Below are 20,051 nucleotides of genomic sequence, written 5' to 3'. Positions count from 1 at the left end.
TCTTTATGCTGCCAGTGTGCTATTCTCTGGATTTCGTTTGTTAATTCAGTGAATATTCCTTAAGCAGCACTGTGGGCTTGGTACTGTTTCAGATGCCTAGGTTAAATGGTTTCTCTTGTGGATTTAAACGATAGACAAAAGCAGGAAAATAAATTCAAGGTTTCGAAGAGTAATCAATGCTTAGAAGTCAGTAAAACAGGAAACTTTGATCTTTTAGTAGGTTTCTTTGTAAGAGCCTGAGAAACGTATTACAAGTGAATAAAATGCTTCAGCTTTATTAAATAGGTTTTATGACATTTTCTTTGCAAAGCTTATTTTTGTTATACTTTGCTTCTTGGCTGTACCAGAATTATAGTATTATAGCTTAGAAAATTCATATTCAAGTAAATGGATATCACATATTGTATGTGCCTTCAGTCTGCTCACTTTTTGAAGAAATGTTTCATAATTTTACTATATACTGTGCCGTAGTATGTTTTTGTTTTGGTTTGTCTTCCATCCTAAGCAACTGTTAGTTTCAGTCTTCAGTCTTCTAAGATTTTGCACATATATTTTCTATTGCAACTTTAATGACTTTATAGACTTTGTTTATATATGCTTTCAGCCTTCCTCCTGTCTGAATAAGGAACCCTAAGTTTTAGACTGTTTATACACCAACTTCTTAACCTTGTTAGTTGTCTTATCTCCTTTATAAAAATGCTTTACTCTTTTAGATACGCTAACCAGAATTATGCCACTTTCTAAAAGTGGTCTCTATATGGATTTGTTAAAAATATTGCATATTTTCGTCTCCTTTGTGCTTTTATTTATATTTAAAATTATATTAGGAAATCATTCATTTAGGAATAGGGAAATGGCTTGTAACATGTGGTGGCTAGAACTTACATTTTGGTGCTAGAACTAGCTGCTTTGGACTGTGACACTTATCAATCCACTCACTCTAAACCCTTCCTTGTAGTGTTGTTTTAAGAATTACAGCAAGTGGGCCGAGCCCTGTGGCTCACTCCTGTAATCCCAGCACTTTTGGGAGGCTGAGGCAAGTGGATTGCGTGAGGCCAGGCGTTCAAGACCAGCCTGGCCAACATGGTGAAACCCTGTGTCTACTAAAAATACAAAAATTAGCTGGGCATGGTGGTGCGTGCTTGTAATCCCAGCTACTCAGGAGGCTGAGACAGCAGAATCGCTTGAACCCAGGAGGCGGAGGTTGCAGTGAGCCGAGATGGCACCGCTGTACTCCAGCCTGAGGCAACATAGTGAGACTCTGTCTCACACACACACACACACACACACACACACACACACACACACACAAAGGTAAGTACATGTAGGCTACTTAATATAGTATTTTGCCTATAGCAGGTGCTTAGTTCAATGTAGTTGCTGTTATTATCATTTTAGTATTATTATTCCCAGTGTTTGTCTTCTTAACTACTGTATCCTCAGTGCTCTCACAGTGCCTAGCATCTACTTGGTGATCAATAAATATTTGTTGAATGAATGTATTCATCTGGACTTTAAAATCCTGGCATTAGCAAGATCATATGTTTCATAAGATATGGTACTTACTAATCAGAAGAAGATTCCCTGATAAATAGAAGCATCTTGCCTTTTAGAATAAGTAATAGGAGTTCCTACTGCTGTAGGAGCAGTGTGATACAGTATAAAGGATAGTAAACCAATGTTTGAAGTTGGGTGACCTTGAGAGAGTCACTTAAAGCCTCTCTCAGCGTTAGGTTTTTTTTTTCCCCTTTGCTTTTAATCTGAGCAAAGGACAGGCCAGCTAATTTCTCAGATACTTTCCAGTTCCAAAAATCTGTAGTCCTCTTGAAAATTGAGCTTTGTAGGTCTATAAACTATTTCTATAACCATGCTTAAAAGAAGCCAGGAGTGGTGCATGCATCTATAATCCCAGCTACACAAGAGGCTGAGGCAAGAGAATTGCTTTAACCCGGGAGGCGGAGGTAGAGGTTGCAGTGAGCCAAGGTTGTGCCACTGCACTCCAGCCTAGGCGACAGAGTGAGACTTCATCTCAAAAAAAAAAAAAAAATTCTCAATGTTGATTTTTATTTTAAACCTTAAGAATTAGCATTTTAGGCCAGGTGTGGTGGCTCACGCTTATAATCCCAGCACTTTGGGAGACTGAGGCAGACTTTGATTACCTGAGGTCAGGAGTTTGAGACTAGCCTGGCCAATGTTGTGAAACCCCACCTCTACTCAAAATACAAAATTAGCCGGGCATAGTGGTACATGCCCGTAGTCCCAGCTACTTGGGAGGCTGAGGCAGGAGAATCACTTGAACCTGGGAGGCAGAGATTACAGTGAGCTAAGATCGTGCCATTGTACTCCAGCCTGGGCAACAAGAGCAAAACTTTGTCTCAAAAAAAAAAAAAAAAAAGAATTAGCATTTTAGTAAATATAAACATATATGTGTATATATATTTTATGTAGATTTATAAATTTATTTTATGTATTTTATATATATATATATACACACACATATATTTTTTTTTTCTTTTGAGATAGGGGCTCTCTTGCCCAGAGTGGAGTGCAGTGGCATGATCATGGCTCACTGCAGCCTGGATCTCCTGGGCTCAAGTGATCCTCCCACCTCACCCTTCCAAGTAGCCGGGACTACAGGCACACACTACCATGCCTGGCCAATTTAAAACAAAACATTTTTGTAGAAATGAGGTCTCTCTGTGTTACCCCAGCTGGTCTTTAACTCCTGGGTTCAAGCAGTCCTCCAGCCTCGGCCTCCCAAAGTGCTGGGATTATAGGCATGAGCCACCGCACCTGACCATCATTGTAATAAATGTTTTAATATAGGTTTCTTAGGTTTTTACTTTTCTGAATTTTTTTAAAAGATAATTGCTATTTAGTTTTTGAAATGTTGGCTAAGATGCCTATATTTCTCTCATGTCAAGTATTTTGTATGCATACAAATAAATGGTAATACAGTTCACTATGTTTTTTTTAGTTGAGATTCTAGTTATGTTTCTTCTGAGTATCTTTACTCTCAAGTTCAAGTTTAGTTATCCAATAATTGTGACTTACTCTGGCTAGGGGTATAGTAGTGTTGAGAATCTAAATGGGAGAAGTGAATAGTAAAGTTTTGTTTTAAGTTAGAATGCAACTTTGTAAGACTTAAAGAAATTCAAAGGAAAGTGAACCTGGGGGAATCATAAGCAGAAAGCTAAGAATATTGGTATATGGGAGGAATATAAAATATCCTTACTCAGTCATACCGATGTATTAAAAGTTATCCAAAACTTTCAGAACTGATTTACTCTGTGTTTGGGATTGACCATTTATAGTCAGTAACTCTGAGTCATAAAATGAGAAAGGAATTGAACTTTTGGATGAAGAATCAGATAAAGAAAAATACCTCTAACATACATCATATTACAGATATTGAAACAAGGCAGAACAAATTCGAAACTATATTGAAATTCTAGTGAAGTGGGAATCCTGAAGAATTTCTAGTGAACAAGGAATGATGGATGAAATACAGTCTTATAACTGCTATTATTATTGATTGAAGATGTGGAAAATCAATGACTTTTTTTAGAATGCTATCCAATTTGCCTTATTTTGGTAAATATAACAAATATTCATGTGGTCAATAATGGTCTTAATCTTCATTACCCTATATTTCTTGACTTTCATATGATTTTATTACAGAGGTTTTTCAGGAACCTGATCTTTCTTGTGCAGGGGATATTTATACTGTTCTAATGTACAGATAGACCTAGCAATATAAAATACAACTTAGAGAAATTTCTGTCGAGTAAATTTAGAGAAACAAACTTGAGTTATGGTTTGTATTAAATCAGAAACATCTTATTTTTACATTTAATAAAAACTTTCACATCATATTTGATGTTTGACTTTTTTTTTTTCTTTGAGACGGAGTCTTGCTCTGTCACCAGGCTGGAGTGCAGGGGCGCGATGTTGGCTCCTGCAGTCTCCACCTCCCCGGTTCTAAGTGATTGCCCTGCCTCAGCCTCCGGAATAGCTGGGGCTACAGGTATGCACCCACCATGCCCGCCTAATTTTTTGTGTTTTAGTAGAGACTGGGTTTCACCACGTTGGCCAGGATGGTCTTAATCTCCTGATCTCATGATCCGCCTGCCTCAGCCTCCCAAAGTGCTGCGATTACAGGTGTGAGCCACTGTGCCCAGTCGATGTTTGACTTTTACACCTACTTAAATGTAATTTAAGATAGAAACACTTAGTTTATAATACCAGGTATTCCAAATTGCTAAATTCCTGATGTTTAACTTGAAAGATTTTGCTATAAAATGGAAAATGTATGTTGATATGCAATGAAATAATAGACCACAAGGAAAAAATGAAGAGAAAGATAATTATTGTATACTGGCTATTAGCAAGGCACATTATATACATTCTCTTTTAATTTAATCTTCATAACACCCTGTGTGGAAAATATGGTAATATCAGTAAATTATTGAGTCCTTATTTACTGTTTACCAGGGATGGAGTTTATCAGTTTATGTGTACTGTATTCTTACAAAATTATAAAAGCAGATATTCAGATTATTTTAAGGATGAGAAAACTGAAGCTCAGAAGTAACCTATTTGAGATCCCCAGTTTATAAAGTTAAGCCAAACTAGAATTCCAATCATTGGGCTCAAAATCTCATGCTTTTCCCACTATTTTAAAGAACTACAAAAATCAAGCTATTTTTTATTAAAATTTGACGTTATACCTAGCAGCAGAGAGATAGGTTTTAGAGCTTTGGAAGGAATTTAAAAGATTTCATGAGTTAGGAAATTCAGGCCTATGGGCTGAATTAGGTTATAATTTACCTAATTTGTCCAATTGATTGATAAATGGTAACACTATCCAAGCATTATTATTATTATTATTATTATTTTTTTGAGACGGAGTCTTGCTCTGTGCCCCAGGCTGGGGTGCAGTGGCGCGATCTCGGCTCACTGCAAGCTCCGCCCCCCGGGTTCACGCCATTCTCCTGCCTCAGCTTCCCAAGTAGCTGGGACTACAGGCGCCCACCACCACGGCCGGCTAGTTTTTTGTATTTTTTTAGTAGAGACGGGGTTTCACGGTGTTAGCCAGAATGGTCTCGATCTCCTGACCTTGTGATCCGCCCGTCTCGGCCTCCCAAAGTGCTGGGATTACAGGCTTGAGCCACCGCGCCCGGCCATGATATGCTAGAATCCTTAGAAAATGTGTTTTGTCAACAGCTGGCTGACATTCATTTCTCTGTAAATATTTAGAACATAGTATTGGTGTCGTGGTTTATACAAAGATTTGCACCTATCTTCTTCTGTGACCTCAGTTTTTAATATGAGATACTGTATTTTTCAATTCTAGGGTGTCCATTTGCTGTTTTTTAAAATAGATTCCAGTTCTCTTTTGAAATTCTTCATTTTTTTTCATCCAGCTTTCTACTTTCTTTTCTTGAACACATTAATCATAGTTTTAGAGTAACTTGATTATTCAAGGCCAATAGCCTTGTTAGTGGCTTAGATAACTTGTATGTCATAGATATGTTATTTGTCTGAGGATAATATTTGTAAAAAAGTTCTGACTTATAAAAATTTTTCTTTACAAAGTCAGGAATGGCCTTGAAATTAAGAACAAAATATAATTGAAGTGAAACCATTAAGATTTTAAAAATAAGGGAAGAAGGGTGGATTCAGTGAAGTGACTGCATTAGTCAAGAAGAGAAAGGCATAACAGTAGACAAGAAAGAGAAGTAAACAGATTAAAATGATACTTAAAAGACAAAAACTCAGAATTTGGTGTACTAGGAAATAAAAAAGGTGAAGGGCAGAGGAGGAGGTATATAAAGAATTATTATCTCTATTTTCCAACTTTGTTTAGTAGATGTATACTAGGGCCATTCCTTTATTTGTCTCAGGATAATATCTGTAAAATATCCATAACATATCTGTAAAAAAAGAAAAGTTCTTGATAAAAATTCTATTTTTTTTTTTTTTTTTGAGACAGAGTCTCATTCTGTCACCCAGGCTGGAGTGCAGTGACACACTCTCAGCTCACTGCAGCCTCCACCTCCCGGGTTCAAGCAATTTTCCTACCTCAGTCTCCCAAGTAGCTTGGGCTACAGGTGCACACCACCACACCTGGCTAATTTTTGTATTTTTAGTAGAGATGAGGTTTCACCATGTTGGCCAGGCTGGTCTCAAACTCCTGAGCTCAAGGGATCCATCCATCCACCTCCGCCTCCCAAAGTGTTGTGATTACAGGTGTGAGCCAAGGTGCTTGGCCTACAAAAATTGTTTTTTTGTGATAGTATTATAATAGTTCTGTAGCATGATGAAAAGAACAGGAAATTGAAGGACATTTAATACTGGTTTCAAATCTGAGCTCTACCATTTCCCAGTACAGATTTACATTTCTTCACCTCTGTAAGCTTTAGTTTTTATATGTAAAAAGAAAGTAGTCCAATCTGCCATATAGGCTTGTTGTGCACATTAAATAAGGTAAAAGCAAGACACTTAACACGGGGTCAGACCCAAAGTGAGGATCCACAAATGCTGGTTCCTTATCTCTTCTTGTTTCTCCAGTTGTCTGTTATCATCCATCAGCAGGTGATTTTCTTTTACTCCTTTCTTCTTGCTTTTAAAATAATTCCTTTTTTTTTTTTTTTTTTTTTTTTTTTTTAGACAGGGTCTTACTTTGTTGCCCAGGGTGGAGTGCAGTCACACGCTCACTGCTACCTTAACCTCCCAGGCTCAAGTGATCCTCCCACCTCAGCTTCCCAAGTAGCTAGGACCACATGTGTGCACCATCACACCTGGCTGATTTTTGTAGAGATGGGTTTTCACCATGTTGCTCAGGCTGGTCTTGAACTCCCAGGCTCAAGTGATCTGCCCTTCTCAGCATCCCAAAGTGCTGGGATTACAGGCATGAGCTATTGCGCCCGGCCTTTACCCCTTTTCTACCTGTTGGCCCTAAGTGTCTCATGTGTCCATGTGAAGAGACCACCAAACAGGCTTTGTGTGAGCAACAAGGCTGTTTATTTCACCTGGGTGCAGGCGGGCTGAGTCCGAAAAGTGTGTCAGCTGGGTGATGGGATTATCATTAGTTCTTACAGGTTTTGGGATAGGCAGTGGAGTTAGGAGCAATGTTTTGGGGGCAGGGGGTGGATCTCACAAAGTACATTCTCAAGGGTGGGTAGAATTACAAAGAACCTTCTTAAGGGTGGGGGAGATTACAAAGTAATCTCAGTTAAGGTGGGGCAGAAACAAATCACAATGATGGAATGTCATAGTTAAGGCTATTTTCACTTCTTTTGTGGATCTGCAGTTGCTTCAGGCCATCTGGATGTGTACATGATGTATACATGTATACATCACAGGGGATATGATGGCTTAGCTTGGTCTCAGAGGCCTGACATTCTTGTCGTCTTATATTGATAAGAAAAATAGCATATAATAGTGTTGAAGTGTTGGGGCAGCAAAAATTTGCAGCAGGTGGGGAGATGGTATGGAGAGATAATGGGCAGTGTTTCTCAGGGCTGCTTTGAGCGGGATTAGGGGCGGCCTGGGAACCTAGAGTGGGAGAGATTAAGTTGAAGGAAGATTTTGTGGTAAGGGGTGATATTGTGGGGTTGTTAGAAGAAACAATTGTCATATAGAATGATTGGTGATTGCCTGGATACTGTTTTGTATGAATTGAGAAACTAAACAGAAGATACAAGGTTCGAATAAAAGAAGGAGAAAACAGGTATTAAAGGACTAAGAATTGGGAGGACCCAGGACATCCAATTAGAGAGTGCCTAAGAGGGTTCAACATAATTACTTGCTTGGTTGGTGAGTGTTTGGGCTCTATCCTTGAGTTTTTTTATGTTGTCATATACCAGGCCAGATTGATTTAGATAAAAACAACACTCTTCATTTAAAAATATACAGAGTCCCCTTTTTTTTTAAGCAGTGAGTAAGTTGGGCCCTCGGTGATTTTGGAGGAAAGAGAAATGCAAAGCCAGCAATTGTTTATTAAAGAAGGATTAGAAATGGCTAGGAGAGAGTGAGTGAGATTGATAGTGTGGTGGAGATAGCTGAGGAGAGGTAGTGGGTGGCATAAGAAGGGAACGAGAATAAGAGTAAGTATAAAGGTAAAGAATAGGACTTCATCAGGGTAAAAGTATTGGAGTGTGTCCTGTTAGCAAAGATAATGTATCCACTGCAAGAGGGAGTCAAGAGTGGCGAATTAGGGATAGATTTTCACGATGGAAAGGCAATGAGAGGTTTTAAGAGACAGGCTAGCGGCTTGTAACCTATATGGAAGAGGTTATGAAATGACAACAGAATAGAATGGATGGGCCTGTGAGCCTGGAAGGAGATATTTTCCTTGATCCAAGAATTTGCCTTGTGTGGGAAGAGATTGATAGGTGGAAGTTTCGCTGGCAGAGTAGGTGGGAGTGATTGATGAGAAGGAGAAAAACTGGCCAAGAGGGACAGAAGTTGGAACAATAGCTACTTTTTTAGCTACCTTATCAGCGTAAGTGTTGCCCTGAGCGATGGGATCTGACACCTTTTGATGGCCTTTGCAGGAATGACTCCAGCTTCCTTTGGAAGTGGCCTTGAGAAGAGTTTTTGTTAAAGAGGCATTAATGATGGAGGACCCTTGCATAGTGAGGAAACCTCTTTCAGCCCATATAACAGCATGGTGGTGCAGGATATGGAAGGCATATTTAGAGTCAGTGTAAATATTGACCTGTAGTCCTTTTGCAAGAGTGAGGGCTTGAGTTAAGGCAATGAGTTCGGCTTGCTGAGAGGTAGTGGAGCAGGGCAGAGCGGTAGCCTCAATGATAGATGTGAAAGATATAGCATAGCCTGCGTTTGCTGGTGAGTGGCGATTAGGCCTGGTGGAACTGCCATCGATAAACCAAGTGTGATCAGGATGAGGAACAGGAAAGAAGGAAATGTAGGGAAAAAAAATGGAGTGAACGTCAGGTGGATCAAAGAGATACAGTCATGGGGGTCAGGTGTGGTATCCAGAATAATGTGGGAGGCCGGATTGAAGTCCGGATCAGGAACAATGGTAATTGTGGGAGACTCAGCAAAGAGTGAATATAGCTGAAGAAGCTGGAGCAGAAAGTCTGTGTGTCAAGTGTTAGGAAGAAAATAGATTTTGTAAGTTATGAGAACTGTAGAGAGTGAGTTGAATATAGTTTGTGATTTTTAGGGCCTCTAAAAGTATTAGGGTGGTGGCAGCCTCTGCACGGAGACATGATGGCCAGCCTAAAACAGTAAGGTCAAGTTGTTTGGACAGAAAGGCTACAGGGCGCGGTCCCGGCTCTTGTGTAAGAATTTTGACCCAACAGCTCTGTACTTTGGCTGTGTGTAATGAAAAGGGTTGGGATGAGTTTGGGAGAGCTAGCGTGGGGGCAGCTTCTAGGGCTGTTTTTAAGGAACGGAAAGAGGAGTGGCAAAAGGAGTTAGAATCTAGGGTCAGCTAGGTTTGCTAGAATAGAATAATGGGTTGTAGAGGGAGGTATTGAGGATAGGAGAGAATATGGGTTTGGCACCATGGCGTGGGTAGGCAAGACAATTTGGTTGATAAGGCGCAGAACCTGAACTAACCTTACAAGACTTGTGTGGTTTTTGGACAGGTAAAATGGGGGAATTGTAAGGAGAGTTTATAGGCTTTAAAAGGCCATGCTGTAACAAGTGAGTGATAACAGGCTTTAATCCTTTTAAAGCGTGCTGTGGGATGGGATATTGGCGTTGAGCAGGGTAAGGGTGATTAGGTTTTAATAGGATGTTAAGGGGCATGTGATCCATTCCCAGGGAGGGAGTAGAGGTGTCCCATACCTGTGGGTTAAGGTGGCGGATACAAGAGGAAGATGCCAAGGAGGCATTGGGTTGGGAAAAAGGGTGGCAATGAGGTGTGGCTGTAGGTTAGGAATAGTCAGGGAAGCAGATAATTTAGTTAAAATGTCTCGACCTAATAAGGGAGCTGGGCAGGTGGGGATAACTAAAAAGGAGTGCATAAAAGAATGTTGTCCAAGCTGGCATCAGAATTGGGGAGTTTTAAGAGGTTTAGAAGCCTGGCCGTCAATACATGGGGGGCAAGGGAAACAGGTCGTTGAAAAGAAGGTAATGTGGAGTGGGTAGCCTCCGTATTAATTTAGAAGGGGTTGGACTTACCCTCCACTGTAAGGGTTACCCAAAGCATCTGTGATGGTCCAGGAAGCTTCTGAGACAATTGGGCAGCGTCAGTCTTCAGCCGCTAAGCCGAGAAGATCTGGGAAGGAGTCAGTCAGAGAGAGCCTTGGGCCAGAGTTCCAGGGGCCCTGGGAGTGGCTGCCGGTGAGTTGGATAGTCTGATATCCAGTGGGGTCCTATACAGCTGGGACACGGCTTAGGAGGAATCCCAGGCTGTGGGCATTCCTTGGCCCAGTGGCCAGATTTCCGGCACTTGTAGCCAGCTCCTGGGGGAGGAGGTTCTGGAGGAACCCCTGGCAGCTGCGGTTCAGGCGTTTGATGTGCTGGAGATGTGGCTGGAGTTTGTCTCACAGTGGAGGCAAGGAACTGCAACTCAGAAATACATTGCTACTTGGTTGCCTGTACTCTATTATTTTACACCTTGAAGGCGAAGTTAATTAAGTCCTGTTGTGGGGTTTGAGGGCCAGAATCTAATATCTGGAGCTTTTTTTAGTGTTGGGAGTGGGTTGGGTAATAAAATGTATATTGAGAATAAGACAGCCTTTTGGTCCCTATGGATCTAGGGCAGTAAAACGTCTAAGGGTTGTTATGAAACAGGTCATGGACTGGGCTGGGTTTTTATATTTGAGGTAAAAGAGCCTAAATGCTAACTGATTTGGGAGAGGTCAGATAAAGAAAAAGGAGCATTAACCTTGACTATGCCTTCAGCCCCAGCCATCTTCTTAAGAGGAAATTGTTGGGCACGTGGGGGAGGGCGAGTTGCGGAACGAAACTGTAAGCCATACCAGGTGTGAGGGGAGGTGATAGAAGGATTATAGGGTAGGGGAGCGGAGGCTGAGGAAGAATTGGGACCTAGCTCAGCCTGGTGAGGAGCAGTCTGGGGAGGAGAGGTCATATGGGTCTGTAGAAAAGGAGGATTCAAAGGACGCAGAGCTTGGAGTGGAGACTGAAGAAACAGGAGAGAAAGAAGAAAAATTTGGAATGAGTCGCATTGGGAGCAGAGACTAGGGAGGGACCAATGTGTAAAAGAATGCCTGGACGTCAGGCACTTCAGACCATTTGCCCATTTTTCGACAAAAATTATCTAGATCTTGTAAAATGGAGAAATCAAAAGTGCCGTTTTCCGGCTATTTAGAACCATTATCAAGTTTGTATTGGGGTCAAGTGGTATTGCAGAAGAAAATAAGGCGTTAGGTTCTAGGTCAGGTGTGAGTTGAAGAGGTTTTAAGTTCTTAAGAACACAGGCTAAGGGAGAAGAAGGGGGAATGGAGGGCGGAAGGTTGTCCATAGTGAAGGAGGTAAGAGAAGGTAGAGACACGGAGAAGGGAGGTAGGGAGCAGCCCTTGGCTGCAATTTGGGTGAGCAGCCAAAGCTGGCGTCCCCGCAGTTGACTTGCCACCAAGGGAATGTGGGTGAATGACCAAGGCAGGCGTCCCCGTGGTGATCAGACTCCAATGAAATGTGGGTGAAGAATCAGGCAAGAGTCTCCGCAATGATTAAACACCAAGGGAAGGCTGTCTTCCCAAGTGCGTGACTGGCGCCAGAGTTTTGGGTTTACAGATAAAATGTGTATCTTTTGTCTCTACTAGAGAGGAAAAAGAACTGGAATTGGACAGGGAGATTGAAGGGTACAGAGAGAGGCTGGAGAAGAGAGTGAAAAGACCGCTTACCCGATTTGAAATTGGTGAGATGTTCCTTGGGCTGGTTGGTCTGAGAACCTGAGGTCGTAGGTGGATCTCCTCATGGAGTGAGGGTGAGGACAGGGGACTGGTGTCCCAAAGGAGTACCTCTGACCCGGGTCTTCGGCACCAAATGTCACACGCGTCCTTGTGAAGAGACCACCAAACAGGCTTTGTGTGAGCAACAAGGCTGTTTATTTCACCTGGGTGCAGGCGGGCTGAGTCTGAAAAGAGAGTCAGCAGAGGATGGTCGGATTATCATTAGTTCTTACAGGTTTTGGGATAGGCAGTGGAGTTAGGATCAATGTTTTGGGGGCAGGGGGTGGATCTCACAAAGTACATTCTCAAGGGTGGGTAGAATTACAAAGAACCTTCTTAAGGGTGAGGGAGATTACAAAGTACATTGATCAGTTAAGGTGGATCAGTTAAGGTGGGGCAGAAACAAATCACAATGATGGAATGTCATAGTTAAGGCCGTTTTCACTTTTTTTGTGGATCTTCAGTTGCCTTTGGCCATCTGGATGTATACATGCAGGTCACAGGGGATATGATGGCTTAGCTTGGGCTTAGAGGCCTGACACTAAGCACTGATTCTTCCTTTTGTAATTACATATATTTTTTTAAAATTCCTGATAGCCGTACTTTTTATTTTATTTGCTTAGTGAAATTCCTTTGTCTTATGAACGGTTTTTCTAATATTCTGTGATCAGTTGAAACTTTTTTATTTTTTAATTTTTTGGATAATTTTTTTTAAACAATAGTGGCAACATATTTGCTGCCCAAATTCAAGGAGACCATTCCTGCACCCTGCCCCAACCCAAGCGCATTTTTATTTGACTAGATTATTGAAAGCAAAAAAACCCTTTGAGACCAAGTGGGAAGATTGCCTAGTGGAAATAGGTCAGGCAGAAGGTGGGTCAGATGGGGACCTCAAAACTTAATTTTAGTTTTTTAAAATGTTAGTACTTTCTGAAATATTACTCAGAGTTAGTAGATAACAAACACCCTTTGAATTGTGCATGTTTGTGTACATGTTTCTTTTTTTCTGGAGAGAGAGAATCCCCATCTTTCATAATTCATAGCCAGTATAACCTAAACAAGATAATATTCTCTCACTAGCCTAGATTGTAAACTTGATGAAATTCTATTTAAGATTAGCACCTATTAAGTCACTGCTCAGTACTAAGAGGTTATTTTTGATTCACAAAATGTTAGCAATTTTTTTTTTTAGTGTATTTCCATCTAAAAATATTACTTTTAGTAAATAGTATATGATACTTCAGTGGGTGTTTTAATATATCTAGATTATGTAAAAGTTAATGTTCATATTAAAATTGTAAAAGGTCCTTTAATGTACAGGAAGGGAATTTGTTTAAAAATCCTTTTGAGAAATCATATTCTAGTTTTTTTGTTTTTGGTGAATCCAGGTTTTTCACGTATAATATTGTGATATGATTATCCAATTTTCTGTACATCACTGGAATATAAAATTTCAAATTAATCCAGAATGAACAGAAGCGAATAATATAATTTCTTCTTAAGTTCTCTTATGTTAAAATAATTCATTTTAAATTATATATGGTTTCTTCCTAATAACTTACAGCTAAAAACGTTGTTTTACTTAACAAATTCAGTTTACACAGATGTCTAAAGATGAATAGCATTCTTATTTGAAAAATGTAAGTTAAAAACAAGATTATGAATACATTGAAAGCATTATTTTAAAGGTTAATTAATGCATTATAGATTCAGGAGTTTAAAATTTGTTTTAAGTAGGGAATTGAACATCTGAAATTTTTCTTTCCCATTTTGTGATGGTATGAATAAATCCAATTCAAATACATTTTAATTATAGGTTTAAAATAGATGAACTTTTATAAATCGTTGTTAGTGAGATATTCTATATATTTTGTTAGCATATCATAGCATCTTTTTGTTCTAATGGCTGATAATACTATTTTATTGGGAAATATTAAGAGAAACTTTGTTACAGTTTCTACACTTAACTTTTTTTTCTTTGGCTCTTAGTACTCTAAAATTCATGAGATTTCCATTGGTTTTATTAGTAATGTCTAGAAAATCACTTCTTTGTAAAACCATGTGTTTAAACAATTGATTGTGAATAAATGAGTCATTGGGAATTAGGAAACTCTTAAGTAATAGTGGTGGCAAAGTAGGAGATTAATACCCTAAAGATTTTCTGAATGGTTCTTTGCTGTGCTGGAAGACATTTATGTCTAATGGCATTTAATTTGTTTATAGGTAATAATATTAATAATTTATTCCTAAGAAAGTTACAGTATTTAGGAAAAATTACAGAAGAACCTAATAACTCAAATTTGAATTTTCAGGAAATCTTAGTTTTCTATTGCAGTAATTGAGTTTGTCTAGGTGTATGTGTGTTTTGCTGTTATAAGCTTACTTTAGATGCTTCTTTGGAAGATATGTCTTATATGGGTATGTCTTATTCAATATTGTTGATTAATCATTACCTTATTAGCCATTTTATGAATTACTGAGGCCCTTTTAGTTCTCTTTCAGTTTTCATGTTTTTCCTTATTTTCACAGTTCTGCTAAAGATCTAAAAGGGACCAAAGGCAATATAAGTAGAAGCCAAAATTTCTATTCTTATGTTTCTACTACTTGTTGCTCAACTTAAGTCTGTTTAATACCTGTTTAGTAATTGAAACGATATTTTTTAAATCTCTTGTTAATTTTTACTTTCACAAAGCTGAATGGCTGTATTAAAACTAGTTCACCAATGAGAAAAATATAACCACTAAGGTGTGGAAATGAAGAAAAGGGTTTTTTTTTTAAAAAAAAAAAAAAAAAAGAAAAGGGTCATTTAAAGTGAGCTGAGGGAGATGGGTGGGATCCAGATGCTTGGAGCTGTCTACTTCCAGACCAGGTTAGTAACATGATGCCATTCACACAAAAAAGTTGTTTTGCCTGCATGTTGTGAGTTGGTGGTCTTGGTCCTTTTAATTAGACATAAGAATACATCATAAAATTACGTTTCTTGTTGATCATCTTTTGCAGAAAGACTGAGAATTCCATTGGTAAAGAACCTAACCTGTCCCCTCACCCCCAGGGTGTGAACAGTGAAAAGGATTAAGGCCCACTGTAGGGAAGCTTGCACTAAAGCCTGCACTGCCCTTTCCCCTGTTCTTTCAGCTAAATAGATTTTTAGTTCCCATGACTATCAGTCTGGTGCTTTTCACAAGCACTAAATTCTCGTAAGAAAATTAAAAATGACTTTTTTTTTAGAAACTGGCCCGGAATACTGAAAGATGGTGTTTTTTTGGCACTTTGTTTCATGTTGATAGATCCCATACATATTATTTTTTTCTGATGCGTGTTAATTTGCTTCAGCTTGTTTTGAATTTGGAGTTGAAATAAATATTTAAAAACCAAGGACAGGTTGTTATATGATTAGGTTTGCTTGCCCACAGTTAGCAATTGTAGAGTTTGACACTATTGAATCTTATATTTCATTAGAAATAGCTACCTGACATCCTTGTGGACATAAACTCTTTAACTTTTATCTGGATGACTACATTTATAAAGTGATTTCTTTTCATGTTTAAAAGCTTTTAAGTAGCTTTTATAAATGCTGAAGTGTCATTTTTTTAAAGTATCTGCCAAATTGGTATTGTATTTAATCTTGAAACTATATTTTGGTTTTCTTAACTAAAAATAATTGCATAGTATTAAACATTCTCAGTAGCTAAACCTTTTTTTTTTTTTCTATTTAATTTGAGCTTTTGTTGTTACTAACAAATAATTTTTGGCACAGTTTCTTTTTTTTAAATGACTGCTAGAATCTATATACTTGTCACCTTAGTGTGCTAGAAGTGTTCCACTCAAATCAAGGGTTCCTTTCTGGTTTTGTATGTTCTCACCTGCTCCTCACTGTAAATCATTGAGATGTCAAGTTCAATGATTAATTAAGCTGCACGTGCAAGTGCTTTTTTTTTTTCACCTGTCAAGCAGGAAAGAAGTCTTATAGCAAGATTAGATGGTGCTAATTCACAGCTTTTACTTCAGACTGTGAAGTGTGTAGCAATATTTTATATTTATATGCTTATTCAGAATGTGGCATATCAGGGCTTATTTGTTTTAGAATTCTTAAATATTGTAAGATACAATTATTATACCAAGCCCTATCATTAAACTCCTAATTATAGGCAAAGAAGAAATTGAGAATTCCTACATAAATATTTTGGAATTTAAGATTTATACTTTATAATTATCTTTTATTCAAATACTAGTAGTTGATTTAAGTTAAAGTAAATATTTTTAAGTTTTAAAATTGTGTGTATGAATGTGTCTATATATCATAATGAGATCTATCCTTATTATAGCATGGGTTTAAATTTCTGATGAAATGATGGTGGTAACTACATTTTTTTCCTTAAGTAATAAGTATTTGCAGAATGTAGTGTTAAGCTTCTGGGTACTATTTTATACATTAATATAAGACAATGGACTTGGAAAGCTTGTTCCACTCTAGTTCTTTCATCATCCACCAACCCCCAAAATCATCAGTAAAAGTAAAACCTCAAATTGTATAGTAATCTTAATCTATTATTAAAAGGCCCTAGAAAGAAAGATTACAAGGTAGATTCAGGTTTTGAATCGGTTTTGCCATTGGTTTAGCAGCGGGTGGGCAGGCAGATGCCTGCTCAGAGTAGAACCTATTGCCATTTTTCACCATTGATAGAGTAGCCTTTCAGAGTCAATGAGCTCTGTCAATGTGAGCTTGTCAAGGCTACAACTTCATAGACCTGAGAGGCGGTTTGAGAGGTCAGCCCTTTTCAGGTTCGCTGTGATGCAAATGAACTTTAATGCTTAAACAACTATTGGAATTTTTATGTCTGCTCCTTGTTCTTTTTTCTTCACAAAGTCATTGACGAGACATTCAGTGCTTTTTAAATTGGAAGTTGCATTGTGCTAAAGACCTAGTACAGATTTACGGAGGGCTGAAAGCAGTTAGATCATGTTCTTTTCATGGTGCGATTAGAATCAAATCGATTTCCCTACAGCCTTCAGCATTCAGATGGCAATTTTAACAAAGCTTGGGGGCTAGACAAGGGACAAAACGACCGAACTGAATGTTAATTACACTCTGCAGCCTTATTTTCTTTTGATTTGGGGCTGACTGGCAACTAAATTAACAAAAAGTGTGACCATAACTGCTGCCCTATTTTCATTTAAAAGGAGAGCTGCCTCTAAAAGGCTATCTTTACAAAGAAACAAGTGAGGTCTGCTGATCATTGTTAACAAGGGCACATTTTTTTCTTTAAAATTCTTGCCAAAAAGACTCTTCAAAAAAAAGTAATGTAATAATAAATTAGTCATTGGCATATTATTACCCAGAGAAGTAGCTGATTTTCTGAGTTTTGTGACATAAGCTTGGAAAACGTAAGGCAGTAGTCGTAATTCATTGGTAGTTATGAATTATAATTGGCACCTATGTGACTTTGGTGTGTCTTTAGCATGTTTAATATGCTAAAAGGTAATGTAACTATTTAAAGTAGATATTTTAAATACATGTTAAAATTTTATTATGTAACATTAAACTGTTCAAACCCAGCTTGATCCTAACAGTTTTGCACCTAGCTAATCTTTGCTTGACATGCACATTTTCATATTTGATTACTAGTACTTCCTTATACCACATTAATAGTGGTAAGATGTTTTTTTCTTTCCTTTGCAAGAAAAGTGCAGCTGAACCAAGTTGCAGTTGATCCTGGTGGCAACACTGTCATTTTTGCACCTGCAGCTGTGTCAGTCTCATCCTAACACCTGGCACCATGAATTATCTTCTTTTATCCATACTCCCAAGCAGGAAACATTTCTTGCAGCATAGCGTATCTTGCTTGCATCAGTCAACTGAAGTAAATTCTCAGTTGATTCCTGAAACAGTAATATTGAATTAAGAGTTTGATTTTACTATCAGATGGCACTTTTATGTTGGTTTAAATAAAATTTTGACTCTTCAAAAAAATCTATTGGTAGAATAATCAGTAAGCTGTCTTTTAAATATGGGCATTATTTTAAGCATGGTGTGAAAATTAATTTGATTTTATAATTCATTGATTTAATATTAACTTCCAATTTTTTGTTTTGGAACTTACTGAAAGGCCATTTGCATTTTGTTAACTAATATTTACTTTTGTTGTAAAATATGTATTAAGGAACTTCTGTTACTATTTAAGTATTGGAAACATATTTTTGAAAAAAGTGGGGATTTAATTTTATTTGGCAGATGACATTAGCTTTTAAACCTTGATAGTTTTAAATCAGAGGCTAGTAAAAAAAGATTCATATGATAGAAATAAAGCCATATCTTTTTAAAGAAAGAGAACTCTTTGTGTTCAGGTTACCATTTAGTGCTTAGAAAATGGATAGTGATGCACACCACACTATACTCAGTCACTGTCTTACACCTCTTCCCTTTTCACAGAAAAAGCAGCTGCAAAACAAAGTTTTCTAAAACCAGTCAAGAGTAAACTTTTTTCTCATTTGTCTTCCAGACACGAAGATCGATTGAGAAGTTATTAGAATGGGAAAACAATAGGTTATACCACAAGGTGAGTACCACAGGGAGCAGCTTCGTACTGTTGGGGTCTGAATTGCACAGTATGGAAACAGATGCTTTTGTTGAACTAAAAATATGAAAGGTGGACAAATGGGTTAGTCTGTGTGCTGCAATAAAATAGAGCTCATTTTTCTTCTTTTACTCTCCTACTTGTCTAGCTGTGCTTGCATTGGAGACTGAGCAAAAGGAAATGTGAAACGAATAACATGATGGAATATGTAAGTTAAAGGGCTGTTTTGTGAGTTTCTCTATTAAATGATCATTTATTTTGCTTCTGATCTTATTCTTTCCATGATTATTAATCAGCAAAGGTGTCAGGAGCTTAATCTCCTGAGTGCAAGGATTTTCTACGGTTCACAGATGCATGGTTTCATGTGCAAGACTGATTTATAAAGTTATGAATGACTTGAAAACAAGGCTTCACTGTGTTCTGAAAAATAATAAATTAATTGCCAAGATAAAATAGCCTGAACATGTGTTGATGGAGTGTGAAATTTTAGATGCTGTATAAAGAATAACCACAACTTTGGTTACGCAGCAAGTCAGATATGGCTTTTTTATATAATGCTAATCAAGTTTCCAAGTATGGAAGAAAACCTTTCAGCCAAGCCATTGGAGCTTAAGAAACCTTTAGCCTTTATAGATTTTAACTGTCCGTACCTCAGTGCCCTTTAAAGAATCTGTTTTAAAGTGTTATTAGAATATCGCTTTGTAAAAATTAAAAGTAAGCAGGAAATGAGATGTTGATCATCTTGTGTTTACTTGTTAAAAAATATCTAATTTGGCATATATATACAATGAATTTTGTACTTACTCAGCATGGGATTTAATTTACTGACTCCATGATTTACTTGAGCAGTTTTTCTCCTTTTGAAAATTTCAGAATATTCTAGAAAATTAAGAATTTTAATTTTCTTTTGAGCTTGAGTACTGTACTTTAAATATGGCCAGGTTGTTACTTTAGAAGAAAAAGATCTAAGGAAAAATTAATTGTTGAAAGTAAAACTCAGAGCCTTTGTGAAGTATCTGTTATAACATTTCTGAGGAATTTTGCCTATTCTTTAAAACAATATAGCCATCATAGATGTGTGTGTGTGTATGTGTAAAATATTGATTAAAAGAGTGTTTTGTTGTAAATTATCATAAAATCATTTTTCTCTGTTAGCATTTTCCTGTTCTTTCATTATCACACAGTCAAATCCCATTTCTAGCCTTGAACATAAAAAATATTTTTAAAATGTCTTAGACTAGCTTTATTCAATGAACCAAATAATGTAGATTTTATCTTTATTATGTCAACATGTTAATTTATGATGATGAGAAAGACACCTGATACTTCTTTATAATCGTAACACATTTGAGTAACCCATTTTGAGGTGAGAATACTAGTCTTGTATTTTCATCTTAGATAGTAAGAGGGTTTATGTACATATTTTGGGGAGAAGGATGGATAGGAGATGTAAAGAATTTGGTGAAAAAAAAGTTACTACATTTGTAACACAAACACTAAGCTTAAAACTAAGTTATTAATTTTTTGTGCATTTCTAAATTTACTTTGGAAAGGAAAACATAAAAGTTGTCCCAATGCT

At 37.6% G+C, this 20,051-nt stretch overlaps 1 protein-coding gene across 1 annotated transcript in view; it reads left to right on the top strand.

The window, feature by feature from the left end:
* The window catches only part of CHIC2 (cysteine rich hydrophobic domain 2), a 55,659-nt gene that overhangs the window by 30,683 nt on the left and 4,925 nt on the right, over positions 1-20,051 (top strand). Inside the window, exons 4-5 of the mRNA XM_050790639.1 lie at positions 18,398-18,454; positions 18,621-18,680. Of these exons, the coding sequence (XP_050646596.1) occupies positions 18,398-18,454; positions 18,621-18,680 (117 nt within the window). The remainder of the gene's footprint in view (positions 1-18,397; positions 18,455-18,620; positions 18,681-20,051) is intronic.

The sequence above is a fragment of the Macaca thibetana genome, chromosome 5 (genome assembly GCF_024542745.1).
Source record: "Macaca thibetana thibetana isolate TM-01 chromosome 5, ASM2454274v1, whole genome shotgun sequence".
Lineage (NCBI taxonomy): Eukaryota > Metazoa > Chordata > Mammalia > Primates > Cercopithecidae > Macaca > Macaca thibetana.
Note: the sequence above shows the minus strand (reverse complement) of the source record. Positions and strands in the feature narration are given on the sequence as shown.